The sequence below is a fragment of the Furipterus horrens genome, unplaced genomic scaffold, assembly GCF_987537825.1.
Source record: "Furipterus horrens unplaced genomic scaffold, mFurHor1.1.pri manual_scaffold_8, whole genome shotgun sequence".
Lineage (NCBI taxonomy): Eukaryota > Metazoa > Chordata > Mammalia > Chiroptera > Furipteridae > Furipterus > Furipterus horrens.
Window position 1 is genome coordinate 105932455 of NW_028327178.1, and position 17631 is coordinate 105950085.

A 17631-nucleotide genomic window follows, 5' to 3' on the forward strand; every position below is an offset into this window, starting at 1 on the left:
CGAAATTCAGCTCTAAATCCCTCCCCATTCCACTTGGTTCAGTGCTGTTGAGATGCTGAGCATTTAACAAATTGCCTCATGGGACCAGACGCTTGCAGAGGCGTCCCTTTAGGCTTCATTCAGAAATTTCACTTGTAAGTGCGTGTTTCCTTAACTAACCATCGATCAGCAAAGGCCCCTTTAACCAGCAGTGAGCAAAGAGCAAGTAATTCTGGGCAAATTATAGGAGATTCTGTTGATAACGTAGAATGATGGAAATTGAGTTGGAACCCTGACATGGAATGCTATAAAGCCGTATGTTGGAAATGTCACATTTCCACAGAAGATGAGATTTAGAGACTTCTCAGGGTCCCTTTTTACCACTTCAGTAACTAATAGTGAGTGCAGGAGAAGTATTACCGTGGACTTAATACAGGCTGGTAGATGCACACGCTTATAGGTCAGTGGTCTGTAAAGCAAGGCCCTGGGGCCAAAGAGGGTCCGCCACCTGTTTTTATAAATAAAATTTTAATAGGCATGCAGCCTTGTAAGGCACAATGATGGCCCTCAAAAATGCCCATGCCCTAATTCCCGGAACCTGTGACTATGTTACTTTACGTGGCAAAAGGAGCTTTGCAGCTGTGATTAATGTTATGGACTTTGAGGCGGGGAGATTACCCTGAATAACCGCCTGTCAGACACAACAGGAGGAAGAGGAGAATGTCAAAGCCTGGAGAGGGCCTCAGCTCTGGCTGCAGGAAGAGGCATGAACCCAGAACCGCAGGTGACTCAGCTCATGACAGGGAAATGGGGGACCTCAGTCTGCCCCCAGCAGACTACATTCTGCCCCCAGCCCAGATGCGCAAGGGGAGAGACATTCCCTGAGAGCCGCTGGAAAGAAACGCAGCCCTGCCGACACCTTGATTTTTAGCCTGGTTACAGCTGTGTCGAACCTCGGGCCTACAGAACGGTAACAGAAATTTGTGTTATCTAACACACGTTTTAGTGATTTGCTACAGCAGCAATAGAAAACTAAGGTAACAGTCACGCCTACTTATTGGTGAATTGCCTGAGGCTGCTTTCAAGCTACAAGGCAGTTAAATGGATAGAAGAAAGATCTTCTGGTTGAAAAGCCTAAAATATTTGCCAACTGGCCCTTTACAGAATGCGCATCCACTTGTGATATTTACATGAAAAGCTATAACAGCAGCTTGCATTTACTGAGCACTTACACTTGATGCCAGGCTCTGGGCTGAGTTTATAGTATTCATGTCAACTGTCTGGATAGATACTACTTTGCTCCCCATTTTGCAAATAAAAAGAAAAAAGGAGGCAGAATGGTTAAGTAACCACTCCAGAGAGTCCGTGGTGAGCAGGGATTCCAGCCCGACGCTGGCTGACTTCAGGGCTGGCCCCGCTGCGCGCACAGCCGCCCAGGGGCTCACCTGCGGCCTCTCAGCGCCGGCGGAAAGCAATGGGGAGCTCCCGGCTAGGCACCAGGATGCCGAGGTGCAGCATCTCCACCGGCTCGTGGTCCGTGGCCACGACGTCATATTTGCGGATAATCTGGAACACACACGCACAGAAAAAGCGGCATTAGCCCTCTTCTCCCGCCTTGCAGAAGGGCACCGACCACACGTGCAGAAAGCCGGTCAGGGTCTCACCCAGCAAAGGGCCAGATGCAGCTGGAGCTCAGCTAACCGGCGGCCGATGCACATTCTCTTCCCGACGCCAAACGGAAGGTGTGCAAAAGGGTTGATCTTTTTCTCCTGAAGCCACCGTTCAGGCCGAAACTGACTTGAATCTTCAAAATGTTCTTCATTGGACCCCAGCACCTGGGTATTTAGCATCAACACCGTCTAAAAACACACAGAAACACGTAACATTTAAGGTAAGCGGAAGATGTTTGAAGGGCGAAACTTACAAAAGCGATCACCTTACAAATGTAGAAGTCACCCACAAATTTATAATAACGATGAGCGCCAACATTTATGGAGGGCTGGAAATGCGCCAGGTACTAAATAGGTAAAGAACTTTAAATTTTTGTATCATGTTCTCACAACCACCCCATGGGGAGGATTTTATTATTATCCCCATTCTACAGAAAGGCGAGGCTCCCAGGAGTTACATAACTCACTCAAGTCCGTACCCGAATCCAGGTCTGTCTCCAAGCCATCATTCCTCATACTGTATGACGCAACATGCTGGCTACGCACTACAATCTACATATTTGCTAAATGAATGTTTTCCCTGTAAACATCTTTAGGGTAATCGGGTGCAGACTGGGAATATGTGCCTTTCCAAGCTCTGTAGGGTACAACATGTACACATTCTACTTACTCCTTTGGGTAAAGCATATTCCCCTAGAACTGTCGCCTTGTCAAGAGTCCTGGTGGTAAAGGGCACACTTGGGGTAAGCCTGAAAAATCAAAACAAGAGATGAAAAGGCAGGCATGGTTCAAGTTCTAACTCAAGTGTTGATGGGAACGCAGATGGTGGTTAAGTAAATAATCGTTGCATAAGTTCATAACTCAGAAGGGGAACCTCATCACAGTTCTTCATAATGAAGTGCCGTCTCTCTCTTCCTAATATCTATACCGTTCGTTTTTATTCCTTATTTTATTGGGTTGGCAGCCTGCCCACCCCCTAGTATGAGACCGCTTAGGAGCTGTTCATAGTGGCTTCCCTGTTTTAGTCTAGACGTCAAATGTGTATGTTTTTCATGCTTCACCCTGAATCTTTTAAAAAGTATTTATTTTTATTTTTTATTTTTAGAGAGAGGGAAAGGGAGGGAGAAAGAGAGGGAGAGAAACATTAATGTAAGGGAGAAACATTGACCAGTTGCCTCTCCCACATGCCCCAACTGGGGATCGAACCTGTAACCTAGGTTGGTGCCCTGACTGGGAATTGAACCGGCAACTTTTCAGTTAGCGGGTCGATGTCCCACCAACTGAGGCGCACCGGCCAGGGCTGCACCCTGAATCTTGATATTTATTCTAGGTTTCTTGAATGAAGTTAAAGGCATTTCCTTTGAATCCTAAAATGGTGTGAGTTTTGTTTTCCAGAAAGGGTGTAAAAAGAATTTTCAAGGAACATTTGATACTGGCAGCTCTAAAGCAAAGATGCCTCTATGTCTTCTCACACAATAACACAGTCCCCTTGCTCGGCTGGCCTCTCAGATCCTTCAGTCCTGCCCAGAATCCTCATTAGCACTTACAGCATTCAGTAGGGTATTACTGCTAATTTAAGAGGGGAGACACTCACTTCCCAAGATGGAAGAGAATTTTCCCAAATGACTTAGGAAATGAGTTTCAATAGAAATGGAATATGGTCCTAAAGTTCTTCTTCTTCTTTTTTTAAAAATAATTTATTTGTTTGTTGTTTTGTTTATTTTTAGAGAGAAGGGACAGGAGAAAGAGAGGGAGAGAAACATCACTGTGTGGTTGCCTCTCACTCGCGCCCCCACCTGGGGGCCTGACATGCAACCTAGTCACGTGCCCTGACTGGGAATCGAACCAGCGACACTTGGCTTGCAGGCCGATGCTCAATCCACTGAGCCACAGCAGCCAGGGCTTCTTTCTTTCTTTCTTTCTTTTTTTTTATAGTTTGATAAATGTTTAAGAATGAGCTGTGGAAGCTGTCTTGGCGGGGAGCTTATTGTGTATTTAAGAGAACAGCTTTCTAACATAGCCATACTGGCTCAGGCACGTGCGCTTACCTCATGGATTCTTTCAGACAGGCCTTTAGATAGGGCATATTCCTCAAATCCTCCGCCCGTGGCACCTGATGCTCAGGCAACACGCTCTGAATTTCCTGAAGCAGCTTTTGTTGCACGTGAGGATTACGGGATAAATTGTAGAGAATCCACATTAAGCTGTTTGCTGTCTGAAAAACCCAGGGACACACACTTGAGTTTCTGCAAAGAAACGCCCTAAAAACCCAGTCTGAGCTGAGCGCCTGCCACCTCACTCTCTAGAAAAAAAAAAATTAGTGATATTTTTTTGCCGTGGCCCCGTTTGCCTTAAGTGATGACAATGTCCGAAAAGTCAAATTTAGCTCATGGAATGTATCAATGGAGGACAGTTTATTTATTGAGGGGATCAGAAGAGGATCCTGTAAATAAGTGGCCCCATTAGGACACTTAAAATAGAGTCTGGGACAAAAACGGTTAGCACACAAAGGAGTGTGTGTAAAACTGGTGGGATGAAGAGGGGTGGGTGGGCTGGATCAGTGTCAGGGTCGGGTTGTGATAACGTTTCTTGCGATGCAGGATGGTTCCCCTGGGGCAAACTGGGTGAAGGACACGAGGGGCCCCTCCCTATTTTTCTGTAGCGCTGCATGTGAATCTATAATGATCGCAAAAGAAAAACAGTGTAATGAGAGAATTATTCAATATAAAAATGGAGTGGGGAGACAGGCATGGAGATCCTAGGAGGGTTGCTGTAACAGATTAAAAAAAAATTTTTTTTTACAGTGCAAACACACAAGAAACTGCATTTCTGGAATTTAAAAGAAGAGTTTTTTTTTTTTTTTTCCTGCCCCACCCTAAAAAGTTACCACAAAAATATAAAGGCATTCTCTATACTCAGGGTTTCAGCCACATGCAAAGAGCCCGCACTGCCAATACCAAAATAGGAAATTCTAGCATCGAGTTGAGTATTTCAAGGTACCAGCCCAGCTTCTGACAAAGGCCTGTGGCCTTTTAAGTGGCATCCTTGATTTCCTTTCCAAAGGCAACAAGCAGAGAAAAAATATTGGCGGAAGCAGCCAAGTTGTAGCTTTTAACTTCATAATATTCACCACTGGTAGTCTTAAGTACTTGTTTTTTAGGCCCTTTCTTTTTTTAAGCTGATTTAAACCAAATAGTCCCATAAAAATAGTCACTGTGCCCTTTCTCTGCAGACAGGAAGAAGCGTGAGCCAAGTGCCATGAGCCAGTCACACACACGAGCAAAGTGCAAGACGATTCAGAGCCGATGGCATTTATTATTTTTGGAAGAAGATGCCCCCAAGGCAGGCTTCTTCATATCAGAGGACTGGCAGCCTGCTGACGGCATTAGTACCAGAGCAATTTACAAAACAGGAAGAAGGTGTGGTCGCCCGGTTTGATAGACGTTCAAGTTTCTCTGATTTTTCCAAGTGAGATTTTCAGAATAGCCAGGACTAAAAAGGAAACGTTTCACCCTATCGGTGGGTCCCTCACCACAAGGACCAAGCAGACGTTCCAAAAGGCAGATAACTGTGGCTTTCCCCAAAGCCTGCCCATCAGGATCACAGTGGGGGCTGAGCGGAGGGGAAGTGGCCTGCCAGACCTCACGGGCCCCCAGTGTCCTGGCTTGACCTCCGTCGAGGAGTCCCATGTCACGGCTGGCTCTCCTGCCTGTGCTCTCTCTCTCCGCTACATCCACGCTCCACCCACCAGCCAGAGCCCACTTTACAAAACATACATTTGATCAAGTTGCCCCCGGGCATCCAGCGCTCCAGGAGCTTTCCAAACGGCTCACTGAGGCTCCTGGTGCCCGTGGCCCGTCCCCATCTCCAGTCTCAGCTCTGGCCACGTTTGCCCGTTCTCTCGAGAGCATTCCAACGTTTGGATAAGAAATGAACAGCCACAGTGAGGCCCCATGCACACCCCCCTCAAGTATATATATCCAGTTCTTAAAAATCGAGATCGTTGATTCTGTGATGTGGAAGTCTGCTGCTTCTGAATCCCCGCAGAAGTTCCCATGCTTACCTCTCCCAGCACTGAGACCCTGCCCTGGGGAGTCATCACTAGGACAGGAGTCACTAGGAGAATCTTCTTCTCCTGTCACCCTTGAGCACCAAGGCTGTGCATTAGGTCCCTCATCACAGCACCCGGTGTGGGGCTTTTTCTTCTTGCTCAGCTAGAGCTCCGTTAGTCCCCGAGGAATGAGGGAGTGGGACGGCTAGTTAAAACCCGTCATGAAAAAGCTGCCACAGGCTGTTTCTTCCCCTCACGAGCATCGGGCCCGCCCTTACCGTCTCCACCGCGGCCAGCTGGAGCTCCGTGACCGCCGCGTACAGCTCCTTCTTGGAAAGCCCATGGCGGTGGTAAATGTCGCAGAGGAAGTCCGTGCTGGGCCGCTCTGCGTGCTTCTCCAGCCGGTGGTTGACACACGATTTGACTGTTGGCGAAGAGAAAAGGCCGAGGGAGTTAGCCGACCATCAGGATGAGGAAAAGAATGAGTGGGAACTAAGAGGAAACCCCGAAAGCACAGGAGAGGTCTTTTCCGAGACGTGGACAGTGTCAGATGAGCACAGACCGTCGTGCTGGGTCGTCAAGGGTGGGCGGACGGACGGACGCCCGCAGGAGCGAGGCTTCTCAAGAGTCCCAGCAGTCGCCTGGGTCCCTTCTAACAAAGCAGATTCTGAATCGAGGCTCCGGGGTGAGCCTGGAGGGCTGCATTTCTAACGAGCTCCCAGGTACCTCTGACTCCAGAGCTCTTGCTTTTAATGACGCCTAGTTCCCCAAGACAACGAAATACTGCCTCCTGCCTTTGCATTAGAATCTGTCTGCACCAGGCTGATCCTCAGACTGGTGTTTGCAAAGCCCAGGGAAATCAGGAGGAGTGGCTCCATCAGAAGACCAAGGCAGCCTGGCTGAGAAGGTCATTGCCAACCCCTGGGCAGCAGCTCTGGGGACAGCGAGGCTGGGTGTGTGGCCATGTTACCTGACTTGAAAATGGTGTCCCAGGCCAGCGTGTGGGCCTGCCAGACCTTGGTGTTGAGGCTCTTATGCAGCTCGACCGGGGTGACCATCATCCTCCCAAACGTGCTCATCATCTGTGAGGAACACAGATGCCTTTTCATCCCTGTTTCACTCCAAGACAGCAGCCCCCCTGGACTGGGGCACCTTGTGACCCGTAAAGGATGGGGTTCAAAGGGTCCACCTCAGGCCTCTACACGGGGCCGGAAGCCCCCCTCACCCCAACATTCAGAATCACCTTTGGGATGATGATTCAGTAGGGTTTAATAAAACATTGCTCTCATCACCTACATCTTTAAAAAGAAGAGAAAAGGAAAACTATAAATTTTATAGTCGCTTGAATTTCCAAATTTCAGCCACTCCTACGCCAGTTTCACAGCATCTGTAGATCCCCCTATGACCTAAATAATTCCAAAAATGTAAAGTCTGAAAACTTTCAGGCTTTTGAAAATGGTCATTTAATCAATTGACCCTTTAACTGAACTTCCTACTTTAACTGTGCCCAAACAATGATCAATGTGCTTCTTTATTATGTGTGCACGTGGGCACACCCATGCATGAAAATACACAGCACACATTAAAACGAACACTTAACTACTGGAATAAAATATGTGTGCACGCCGCTCTTGGGGTACCCCGCGATGCATGGATGGTGGAGGAGGAACGCTACCTTCTCCCCGAAGTGATGCTTACTGTTTTGATGGCCTTGATGAAGTCCAAAGCTTCAGCGGCTGTGTTCTTCTGAAGAAGCCCAAATCTCTTCTCGTAGAGCACAAGGCAGATGCCTGTTAATTAAAGTAATCAACCCTGTTAGCACCATCGGGGCTCTATGATGAGCTGGCTACTAAAGGCTCGATTCCATCTCTCAGAGATGTGAGAGTTTTTTTCCGAAAACAGAGAAGGAAAGAGTCTGACAGTGTGATCACGCGTCCTAGGAATTACCTCCAAGCCCCATGGCCGACCCCCTGCGGAGCGTCCTGGTCAGAGACACGGCTGTGCTGATGCAGCCCTCTCCGTATGCGTGAACGAGCCTCTCCTGCGATGTCTTGCTTTAGTAAGAGTTGATCAATGAAATCAGGCATCGTGGACATTGTGAACGGCCTACTCAGTACTCATTCTGCCTCACTTCTTCCCTAAGGGAACCCCAATTTTATTGAGGGTGTCAGTGTCTCAGGCAATTCATCAGGATTGATCTAAGACTCGGGCGACAAGCCTGTTCCCCGACGTGCCAGGCTTTTCTGGAGTCTCCGGAGCAGCCACGTGACCCAGGTCTGGCCAGCGAGACCAAAAGGATATACTATTTTTGCTTTCAGATAAAGTGGGACCTGTACCCTCTTTCCTACTTTTTTTTTTTTTTGCCCAAAACACAGAGGTGAGGCCAGGAGGGGCAGCAGCCATTTTGCAACGAGCCAGCAGGCTAAGGCTGGGTGCGCGCGGACGTGGTGTGAACTTGGCTCCCCGTGACATCACTGAGCGCCAGCCAAGGACGGCCTTCCTCTAGACGTCCTGTAATGCTAGACAATAATTTTTCAACCGCCATAGTCAGATTTCCTTTGCCTTACAAAGAAACGCACCCGATACTCCTTAATTTGGGTATTTGCAGTGGTCCAGTTCCAACACCCGCATTTCCCTCCTCTGCAATCATTTCCTCTCTGCACCCCTCTTCACCCCTTACCACCTTCAGTGGATTTCTTGTTTGCACGGAGCTTTCTCGTGGGCTAAGAGGACTGGTCCGTGACCTAAGAGTGGGGCTGATCGGATGGAGGAGACACGACAGGACAAAGGCTCCCAGCTGGGGGTGCCATGGCCAGCCCCTTGCTTCAGCAGCCCATCGAACCAGGCCCCCCTCCTGCTAAAAGCACTTACTGTCCCTCCCAGGTACTCCCAGGTTCAAAGTCAGACCCCCGCCCTGGCTGATACAGGCTTACGTGGCTGGCTGCTGCCTCCCTCCTGTCCTCTGCCCTCGCCCTCCCTTGCGGAATAAGCTCCAGTCTTTCCAAATGCATCTCTGTTCCTTCAGCGCAGTCTCTGCTCCTCTGCCTGGGCCACCTCTCCTTCCCTCCCGCCACCCGGCGGACTTCTACTCACGCACCAGGCCCCCGCTGAGATGACGCCCCCTCCGTGAAGCCCCCACGGGCCAAGCTCAGCTGAGGCATCCCTGTTGGATTCGCCCACAGCCTTGAACCTGCTTCGTCTATTGAGCTGGCCTTGCTCTGTCGCCTGTACCCCCAGTGGGCAGTGGGATCAGCTAGGCGGGGCTCTGCTTCTTATTCCCAGAGTGATCCTTGAAGAAAGTGATCACGCCCCCTTCTGCTTCCACGTCTCCATGGCTCTCTGTCTGACTCAACTACAAATTGTCGCCGGACCTATAGGCCCCGGCCTGATCTTTCCCAGGGCCTCCTCCTGCTGCCCTTCACTCACTTTCTCCATGACAGGCTCATGCTTCTGCCCCAGGGCATTTGTACTTCCTGCCTCTGTTCTCTGGAGCAACCTTCCCCCAGGTACCCAGGTGGCTTGCACCTCCCCTTTCTTTAGCTCTCACCTCAGATGTCTCCGTACCAAAGCAGAGTTGCCTCATCTAGGTACCTATGTCCTTTCTTGAACTCCTTACCCCTTGGCAGAATATATATTGAAATAGGCTACTGGCCAGGTGGTTCAGTTGGTTGAAGCGTTGTCCTATACACCAAAAAGTTGTGGGTTTGATCCCTGGTCGGGGCACATACCTGGGTTGCAGGTTCAATCCCTGGTCGGGGCTAGTATGGGAGACAACCAATCAATGTCTCTCTCCCCCTTCCTCTGTCTCTCAAATCAATGTGTTTACTTGTCAATAGTCACCCCTACTAGCACCCAAGTCCATGTGAGCAAAGATGTTGCCTGTCTTGCACACTATGTCCCTAGCATGATGCCCAGCACATGACAGGTGTTCCATAAAGTGTTTGTTGAATGATTACATGAGCAACCCGGAGTGCAAAGCGTAACTTCAGTGCCTGAAGGCATTGGCAAGGCTGCTCTGGCCCTTCCTAGTCAGGACAGTATGTGATCACAGGAGGGCTGTCACGCTGTCCACGGAGCCACGTTTCAGCCTCAAAATCACTTGCAAAATCAAACGAATGAGACCGTAACGACAACTTACTCTCAAACGACCATTTGTTCAGTTCGCTGTACAAGTCTTCAATGTGGCCTCTCTCGTCACATAGCTCATCTAGCCGACCCATGAAATCAGCCAAGACCTTGAAGGAAAGAAACCACAAGAACCCAGCTTCATCTCTGAGGGAACACCAAAGTTTAGAGCTCAGTGACCTGACATCAGGTTTTGCCGCCTTGGATATATTCACTGGCCATGACGTTAGTCCTTCAGGAGCAACACTAATGATCTGCTTTCCTTGGGAGCTCACCTGAGACCCTCACGACCTTGTCCTGGGTTATTTCCTCAGCTTTTCCTACCGCCACCCTGAAGCTTAAGTTCCAGCCTTTGATCTAAATTTAAAGAAAGGAAAACATTTCTTCTAATCAGAATGGGGAACAGACCACAAAGGAGAACTCAGTCAAGTGTCCCCGTTGGCATGACATCTCAGGGACTATGATGCTATAACTACCATCCCTGAGGTTCGCCACTTCCACATCTGGGCAAGCAAACATCTCTTTACTGATTGGTATTGTGTTAAGCGTGTTGAACTTGGAGCCAGGAAATCTGCAAATGCTGGACGCAGCTCCCTCACTAAATAGCTCTGTGACCTTGGACACGTTATGTAAGGCCATTAGATGCCAGTTTTCAAAATCAGGGTTTTAGATGACAAATGCCTCTCCCTGAAAGAGCCTTCAAAAGTACCAAGCATGATGCAAAGTGTCTTGTCTTAGCTGATCCCCACAACAACCTTGTGGGGGGTACTGTCATTTCTCCCGTTTGCTGGGTACCAGATGAGGAAACTTAGGTGCAGAGAGAGGCTCAGGCACTGGCCCTGGACACAGAGCTGAGGAGTGGCCCCTCTGGGTCCTGGGACTGCGAGGTCCCGTGTGCCAGTGTGACTGTGAAGCCCGCCCATGTGGCCAGTGACGCTTTGTTTGCCCGCATAGTACATTCAAAGGACTTTGAATTAGTTACCATCAAAAATGCAGGGATGTTACATGAACATGTAGATTTTCTCTGCTTGTGCATTATTATAATAAGAGGAAGAAAAAATAATTACAGGATCTGCATTCCCATGGGGCAGTCATTTGCTGGAACTGGGGCAGCCGTCACCTCTAGAAAGAGCATGCGCTATTATTGGCGGAAACTCCTCCAGGGCTTGCCTTATATGTTGCTATTAATTACCTGGCCCCTGAAAGCTTCTGAGTTTGCAATCTTTTACGTATACCATCTTGTGTGGGTCCAAGTTCAGTTCAAAATAAGCACCCAGACTGAATAGGAGTAAAAAGAGATTACTATATGCTTACGTCCCTTCCCCTTTGGCTAAAAGATGTGTCTAAACACCCTCGCATGTCCCCCAAACACTGTCAAGACCTGCCTTCTGTCCAGCATCACTTCAGAACAGTCCCATGTCTCTAAACACATGTGACATATTGTCTCCATATTTTCAGCAGGCTAGTCTCTCTGCCTGGAGGCCTTTCTTCACCTTCCGTGGCTTGTAGGCTCCTACTCAACCCGCAAAACCCAGCTCAAGTGTCACAACCAAAGAACTTCATCAGCATGATCTCATGTAATCATCACAGCAAACCTGTGGAATGAGAACTGACTCCCATTTTATAGGCGGGGAAGCTGAGGCTGAGGGACGTGAAATGGTTTAACCAGGTGACATAGGCTGGAAGGCTGATGTTCAAACTGCAGACCGTAGGACACCAGAGTCTGTGCTTACAGCTGCTCCCTCAATGTGATGTGATATTTTTAATAACATATTGTATGCGGGACATGGAAAATTAGGTTTTTCTCACACTGTGCGTAGAGTGCCTTTATCTTTCATAATAACGATGAAGAATACATTCTAAGGTAAGAAAATCAAAGTTTCATAAAGAAAATTCAAAGTGGTTTTCAATTCATAGTGATTTTATGTAATGATAAAATTCGTGCGCATATTTCCAAAAATCTCCCGCTCCCACCATAACGCGTTGGCACAAAGCACCCAGAAACAATTTAAGAGAGGGTGGCGGAGGCAGGAATAAGGGCTTTGGGGGAGGAGGCAGATAGTGTGGAGGGGAATGAGGAGAAGGTGAGGACCCCGAATCATCCCAAGTGCCTGGGTTGCCCTCTGCACTTCATAGCGGTGGCTTGGCACTCCCTAAGCACCCCTCCCTCCTGCAGAGACCCAGGAAAGCCGGCCCCAGCCTGCAAACCTCATTGATTTTGTTGTCCAGCTTCATAATTTCCACGGGTTTCATGAGTTTCTTTTGAAAGGCACTCCGGACCCTCTGCCAGTCTTCTCCTTCCCTAGGAGAGAAGCAGGAATCGATGGAAAGGACAGAAGGAAGAAGCAGAGGTCTGCACCCCCCCCCCCCATCGGCTCTGAGATGGCAGGAACCCTGCATCAGTGGACATGGGGAACAGGACCAAGAAATACCCTGGAATTATGAGCACTGGGATACTTGGGGCTGATCTGATGATAGGACGAGACAGCACTTTTCCTCCCAGCTGAACAAAGTTGACGTCCAGATAATTGGGGTTCGAGACTATTGAGGTGTCCTTGCTGGGTCTGAGCTGGGAGGCCAGATGCCTCAATTCCCAGCAATGAGAGCAGGCACGTGAAGACCCCCCTCACCAGAAACGCAGATCTGTGAGGAAAAACCTTGTCTTCTTTCAACCCACTGAAAGTCACATTGACAAAACGCCTCCAATTTAGAATTTTGCCATTGCTTCCAAGTAATGACATAGATATTCACAGGAGCTGGCAAAGGTCTCCTCTTGCACTTGCCCCATAGCTGACCACACAGCTTGTGATGCACGGGACAGTATTATGGCTTTTAATTGCAGATATTATTTCCTAAAAATATAATTATTAAAATATATTTAAATTTGCGGTCAAAAACATGCTAACTTGTTACATGGTAACAGTTAACAAGCAGAGGTATCACATCGCATTACAGTGGTTATCTGTCTAAAATGCAACTTGGCCCTGGCTGGTGTGGCTCAGTGCATTGAGTCCTGGCCAGCTACCCAAAGGGTCGCTGGTTTGATTCGATTTCCAGTCAGGACACGTGCTTGGGTTGCAGGCCTGGTCCCTACCAGTTGGGGGCGTGCGAGAGGCAGCCACACATCAATGTTTCTCTCCCTCTCTTTCTCCCTCCCTTCCTTTCTTTCTAAAAATAAATAAAATCTTTTAAAAATTAAAATGAAATGCAACTTGGACACCGCCCTCCATCCAGGTGCAAGTACACCTAGATCCTAACCTTCTATTCCCCTCCAGAAAGAAGGGTCAGTGTCAAAAGCAAAGGCAGTTCGTTTCTGGCGTTTGAGCTTCGAAGAGAGGTTCACAGAGAATTTTAAGGGACCGTTTTCTTTGTCTACAACACGTTTGCCTGGCACGCTGACTTCAGAACCTCATCCCTCCACAATTAGTATAGCGTTTTTTTTAGCATTTCTTTGATGGAAAGGTATGACCCTGCCCAGCTGTCAGAACGCAGTGGGGTGAAGTGGGTCCACGATACAGCCGTCCCTCAACCCATTCAGGTCTCTGCAGGAGTATATACATGACTGCGTGGGGTAGGGGCTTTCGTGTCCCGGGCATAAAGGTCCACCCCCAGGGAACCTCTTTCCAGCTTCTAAGCGCCTTGGCGCGGCCGCCGGCGCCCATCCGGCCGCCCCAACTCACAGAATGAGCAGCCCGTAGCCCTCCTGGCGGTAGTCTCGGTAGGCCTTCCAGGGTTTGATCTCCAGCCGCTGGGGGTACGCGCTCTCCGTGCGGTACAGCGCTTCCAGCAGGCAGGGCGAGCCCAGGTGTACCGAGTCGAAGGAACACAACTTCATGCGGAAAATCTTGCCGTACTTCTTGTGGTACTCCGCCTGCAGCGGGCCGGGCGCAGCGCGAAGTCAGCGCGCATCCCTCGCAGTCCCCAGAGCGCTTCTCCCTCCTCCCGCCTCCTTCCACCCCGGGATCGCCACAGCCGAGACACCTGAGCGCACGGTGCGCCCGGGCCGCGCGCCTCGGGGAGGGTTTGGAGCGCGGGGACGCGGAGGGAGAGGGAATCGGGGCGCGGCGAGGCATTTACCAGCGTGTCGTGCTGTTTCTTGAGCCCCCCTTTCCAGAGAATCTCCAGCAGGCTGCCCAGCAGTGGCCAGTTGATGGGGCCCGGCAGGGCGGCCGCGTTCTGCGCCTCGCCACGTTCCATCAGTGGGCACAAGGGCACCTCCCGCTGCCGAGGGCGCGCGCACGCAGTCGATGTCATGGGTCTAGGGGGCTGCCCGAGGCTGTGAAGCTGCTGTAAGAAGGCGACCAGGGAGCGGCGCTTGCTGATGGGAGAGCTCATAGCCGCCGGGAAGACCGGGCGCGTAGGGACGCGGGGGGCTGAGAACGGCGAGGTTGCTGAAGTGGCGCCGGCTGGATTTGGGGGCGTGCCGATTCTGGGAAGGAGAGGCACAGAGGCCGAGCAGGTGTGATGGAGAAGGCGAAAGAGGGACAGAGGGGACCTCGGCGAAGTTGCCCTACGCTTCACTGTGCAGCAGCCTCAGGGCGCAGGGCCCCGCCGAGCGCTGGCCGCAGGGGCTGGAGGAGAGCAGCCAGGGGTCGGGTGCCTCTTGGGAGACGAAGGGACGGGATGTCGGTCTGCAAGTCTGACTACCAGGTCTAGAGACGCGAAGTGGAGATGCCAGGGAGGGTAGAAGAGATGCTTCGGGCGCTGCGGTTTCCTCCTGGCCCTCTCCATGTCCCGTGCCTGGGGACCAAGTATTTATGGAGACAGGGCAGGCCCTGGTGGCCAATGAGCACGCCGAGTGGGGCGGAGTGGGTCCTGGCTTGCCCGGCCGGGAAGGACGCGGGACCCGAGGGGGCGGGGGCGGGGTGGGGGCTGGAAATAGGATGGAGTCAGCGAGGTGAGCGAGGGCGTCCGCGCCGCGGGTGACCCGTGCGCTACTCTCCGGGCGGGAGCGCGGGCGGACTCTACCCCAGAGATAACCCCCCCGCGGAGGCGCGCCGTGCCGGGAGTTCACCGGGTGAGCGCTCAGCACGCCTCCCAGCCCTCCCGCGGCGGGCAGGGCCCACAGTGGCAGCCGCGGCGGCAGCTCCGCTCTTGCACAATCGCGCTGCTGGGCGGGCGAGGTCTCCGAGTGCGACGACCCGAGAGCCCGCCCGCCTCCCGGGCGCCGGTTCGCGCCAGCCAGGACCGAACTCTTTCGGGAGGGAGGTTGGCTTTCTGCGCCTCCCAAGGTCGGGAGGGGGTGAGACTCAGCCTCTTCTAAAGAGGGGGTTTCCCCTTCGGGTCTTGGGCCCCGAGGGCCAGTGGAGTTGCAGAAGTTCCTCCCTGGCTGTTCGATTTTGGTTGTTACGAAGACTTCATGAATCAATGCAAGCAGAGCGCCTACGACGTAGGCCATAGCCAGCTCTTCACCTACTTGTCACCTCTTTAGGCAGCTAGGAAACGCGCGGTGAAAACCTGGCCTACCTCCTCCACGTGCACCCCCTCCCCCTTTTCCTCCCCCTTTTGGGTACACCTTGGGCACAGGACAGGCTCCTGAAGCCGCGCACCGTCACCACCCACCCCCGCAAAGTCCACCCAGGGCAGGCGAGGGCGCACGCGTGCGCGCACATACATGCACACACGCGCACACACTTTCCCAGAGTCATCGTGCTTGGCAAGAGTAGCACTTTCTGTACTAATTCAGGAAGAGACCCGGAGGTTTTTGTTGATTATTTGAAAGTGGCTCCTTCGCTTTCATTGCAGTCCAGCACGAGGGCTACGCCAGCCAAGGAGCCAGGACGCCGGCTGTTTGCTCTACCGGCTGTCCAGCTTCTTGGCTCCGTCTTCTGACCCTCGTGTTGGCAGATTCTTCCCCGGTAGGTTTTTTTTTTTTTTAAACAATTTTTTATTTTTAAAGAGAGGGGAAAGGAGAAAGAGAGGGAGAGAAACAACACTGTGTAGTTGCCTCTCAGTTGCGCCCCCAACTGGGCACCTGTCATGCAACCTAGTCATGTGTCCTGACTGGGAATCGAACCAGTGACACTTGGCTCGCGGCCGATGCTCAATCCACTGAGCCACAGCAGCCAGGGCTTACCCTGTGAAGTTTATTGTCAGCTTTTAGTTTGTTACGTGAAAGCCTTTAGCAGTCCAACTCGAGATTGAACACTGTCCTTTCAGATTTGTCCCTGAGAGGTTAATGACTATGAATGGCAGTAAAAATAATAGCCATATATTATGTATTGATTTAGTTTACATATAAGGTGCTGTATTTACTTATGTGGATACTTATTTATATATACACACTATACAGTATATATTAGATAGCACACACTAAAGATTATATACCAAGGGGGCTGACAAAAGTAGGTTTACAGTTCTGAGTACGTGACACACAGAGTTTATTCTTGTATTATTATTGATTAATTATTCTATTATCTTCCAGACAAGCCACCGTAAACCTACTTTTGCCCACCCCCTGTAAGGCTGATGGCAAGCCAGCCACGACGCTAGACACTTTACCTAAATTTTCCCATTTAGTTCAACCCAACAACAAATAATATAAATGAATAAATAAAACTGAAGCTTCGAGAGTAAGTAATTTGCCCAGTGTCTCAGACCTTACTAGTGGCTCACAAAGGATTCAGACCCAGATGTCCTAATTCTAACCTTGATATACTCATTCGTATACATCACGCTGTACTACATCACCTTTTCTTAAACCAAGACCATCTCAGAATACCGGAGATAGTCCTTCAGTGGGAATATCTCCAAAGGGAGGGGGTCAGTACATGTGGGTCTCTATGATGAAAATGTTGTTTTATGTGTGAATTGTGGTTAAAAAAAAAAAAAAAAAAGAATAGCCCCAAACAGAAGATCCATTTTAGCTCACCACTGTGTGCTTGCTTCTGGCACATAATAAATGCTCAATAAATCAAATGCTCAATAAATCTTGACTCCTATTGTTATGCCACCCCCCCCCCCCCGCTTCTTTCTTTTCTTTCTCTTTATGCAGGTATGCTCAGGAAAAAAGAAAAATATTTTCAGACTTGCTGGGTTTTCATAGGAGCTGAGCACTCTGTGGCAGTATAAACCCCAGCCAGACACTGGGAAGGACAGGCAATCATTTGTCTCATAATAGCCAGCTGGAAAATTCCTATTTCAGGGAAACTGGTTTCTCCTGTCTACCAGAGAAAGGCCCCCCTAATTTTTTACACTGGATTGCAGAGGAAAGCAAGACTGGTCCTTTGAAACTTCATTGGCATCAACACACACCCAACCTTGAAGAGATGATGCTAAATCCAAAATGACGGCCCGAGGCTCAGGCCCAGAGCTCACTCTCCCTCCCTGCCCCTGTGAGTCACCCTGACAAGGCTCCTGCTGGGAATTACTAATGAGAGCTCTTGAGGTGTCTCAGAAGTGCCCACAGATCATTAGGGAGACAGGCGCAGGCCCTCTGCTTGGTTCTGGGAAATCTTACCAAGTCCTGAATGGATAATTATACTCCAGCAGTCACACCAAGTAACCACAGATGACAAAGTATGTGTACATTTACGTGTGTGACAAGGGCAGGGTGGAGGAGTCCTCAGAAGGGCAGTGGCTGGTTTCTTGGTGCTGAAAAACACAAAATTCTTTCAAATACCTCAAAGAGTAATACAGTTTTCTGCGTCAAAGCTTTTGCTAAACTTGGGTGTGAGTTCTAGACCTCCTCTCTGATCGTGGAAACTTAGAGACTTACTTCCCACATCTGTCGAACGGACGGTGTTGGAACCAACCTGGAATTCCTGGAGACAGGAATAATAATAACGGCCCATTTCATGGGGTTGC

The 17631-nt window shown here is 50.2% G+C and overlaps 1 protein-coding gene across 1 annotated transcript; it reads right to left on the bottom strand.

Annotated features, from left to right (window-relative positions):
- Window positions 1-1430: 1430 nt before the first annotated feature.
- Window positions 1431-14554, bottom strand: CYP24A1 (cytochrome P450 family 24 subfamily A member 1). The gene is made up of 11 exons (XM_090285324.1): window positions 13903-14554; window positions 13506-13696; window positions 12034-12127; window positions 9839-9935; window positions 7399-7490; window positions 6671-6782; window positions 5979-6124; window positions 3698-3864; window positions 2320-2398; window positions 1644-1838; window positions 1431-1545 (listed from the first exon to the last, which is right to left on the bottom strand). The coding sequence occupies exons 1-11, from the start codon at window positions 14158-14160 to the stop codon at window positions 1435-1437; spliced, it is 1542 nt and encodes a 513-aa protein (XP_090141450.1). The 5' UTR covers window positions 14161-14554; the 3' UTR covers window positions 1431-1434.
- Window positions 14555-17631: the final 3077 nt, after the last annotated feature.

What these genes read in the sequence shown, in the direction of transcription:
- CYP24A1 (XM_090285324.1), bottom strand. Translation starts at nt 14,160, where the DNA reads ATGAGCTCTCCCATCAGCAAGCGCCGCTCCCTGGTCGCCTTCTTACAG. An exon ending in GGCTACGGGCTGCTCATTCT is followed by an intron (nt 12,128 to 13,505) that starts GTGAGTTGGGGC and finishes CTTCTCTCCTAG; the next exon opens with GGAAGGAGAAGACTGGCAGA. An exon ending in AATATGCTTTACCCAAAGGA is followed by an intron (nt 1,839 to 2,319) that starts GTAAGTAGAATG and finishes GTGTGTTTTTAG; the next exon opens with ACGGTGTTGATGCTAAATAC.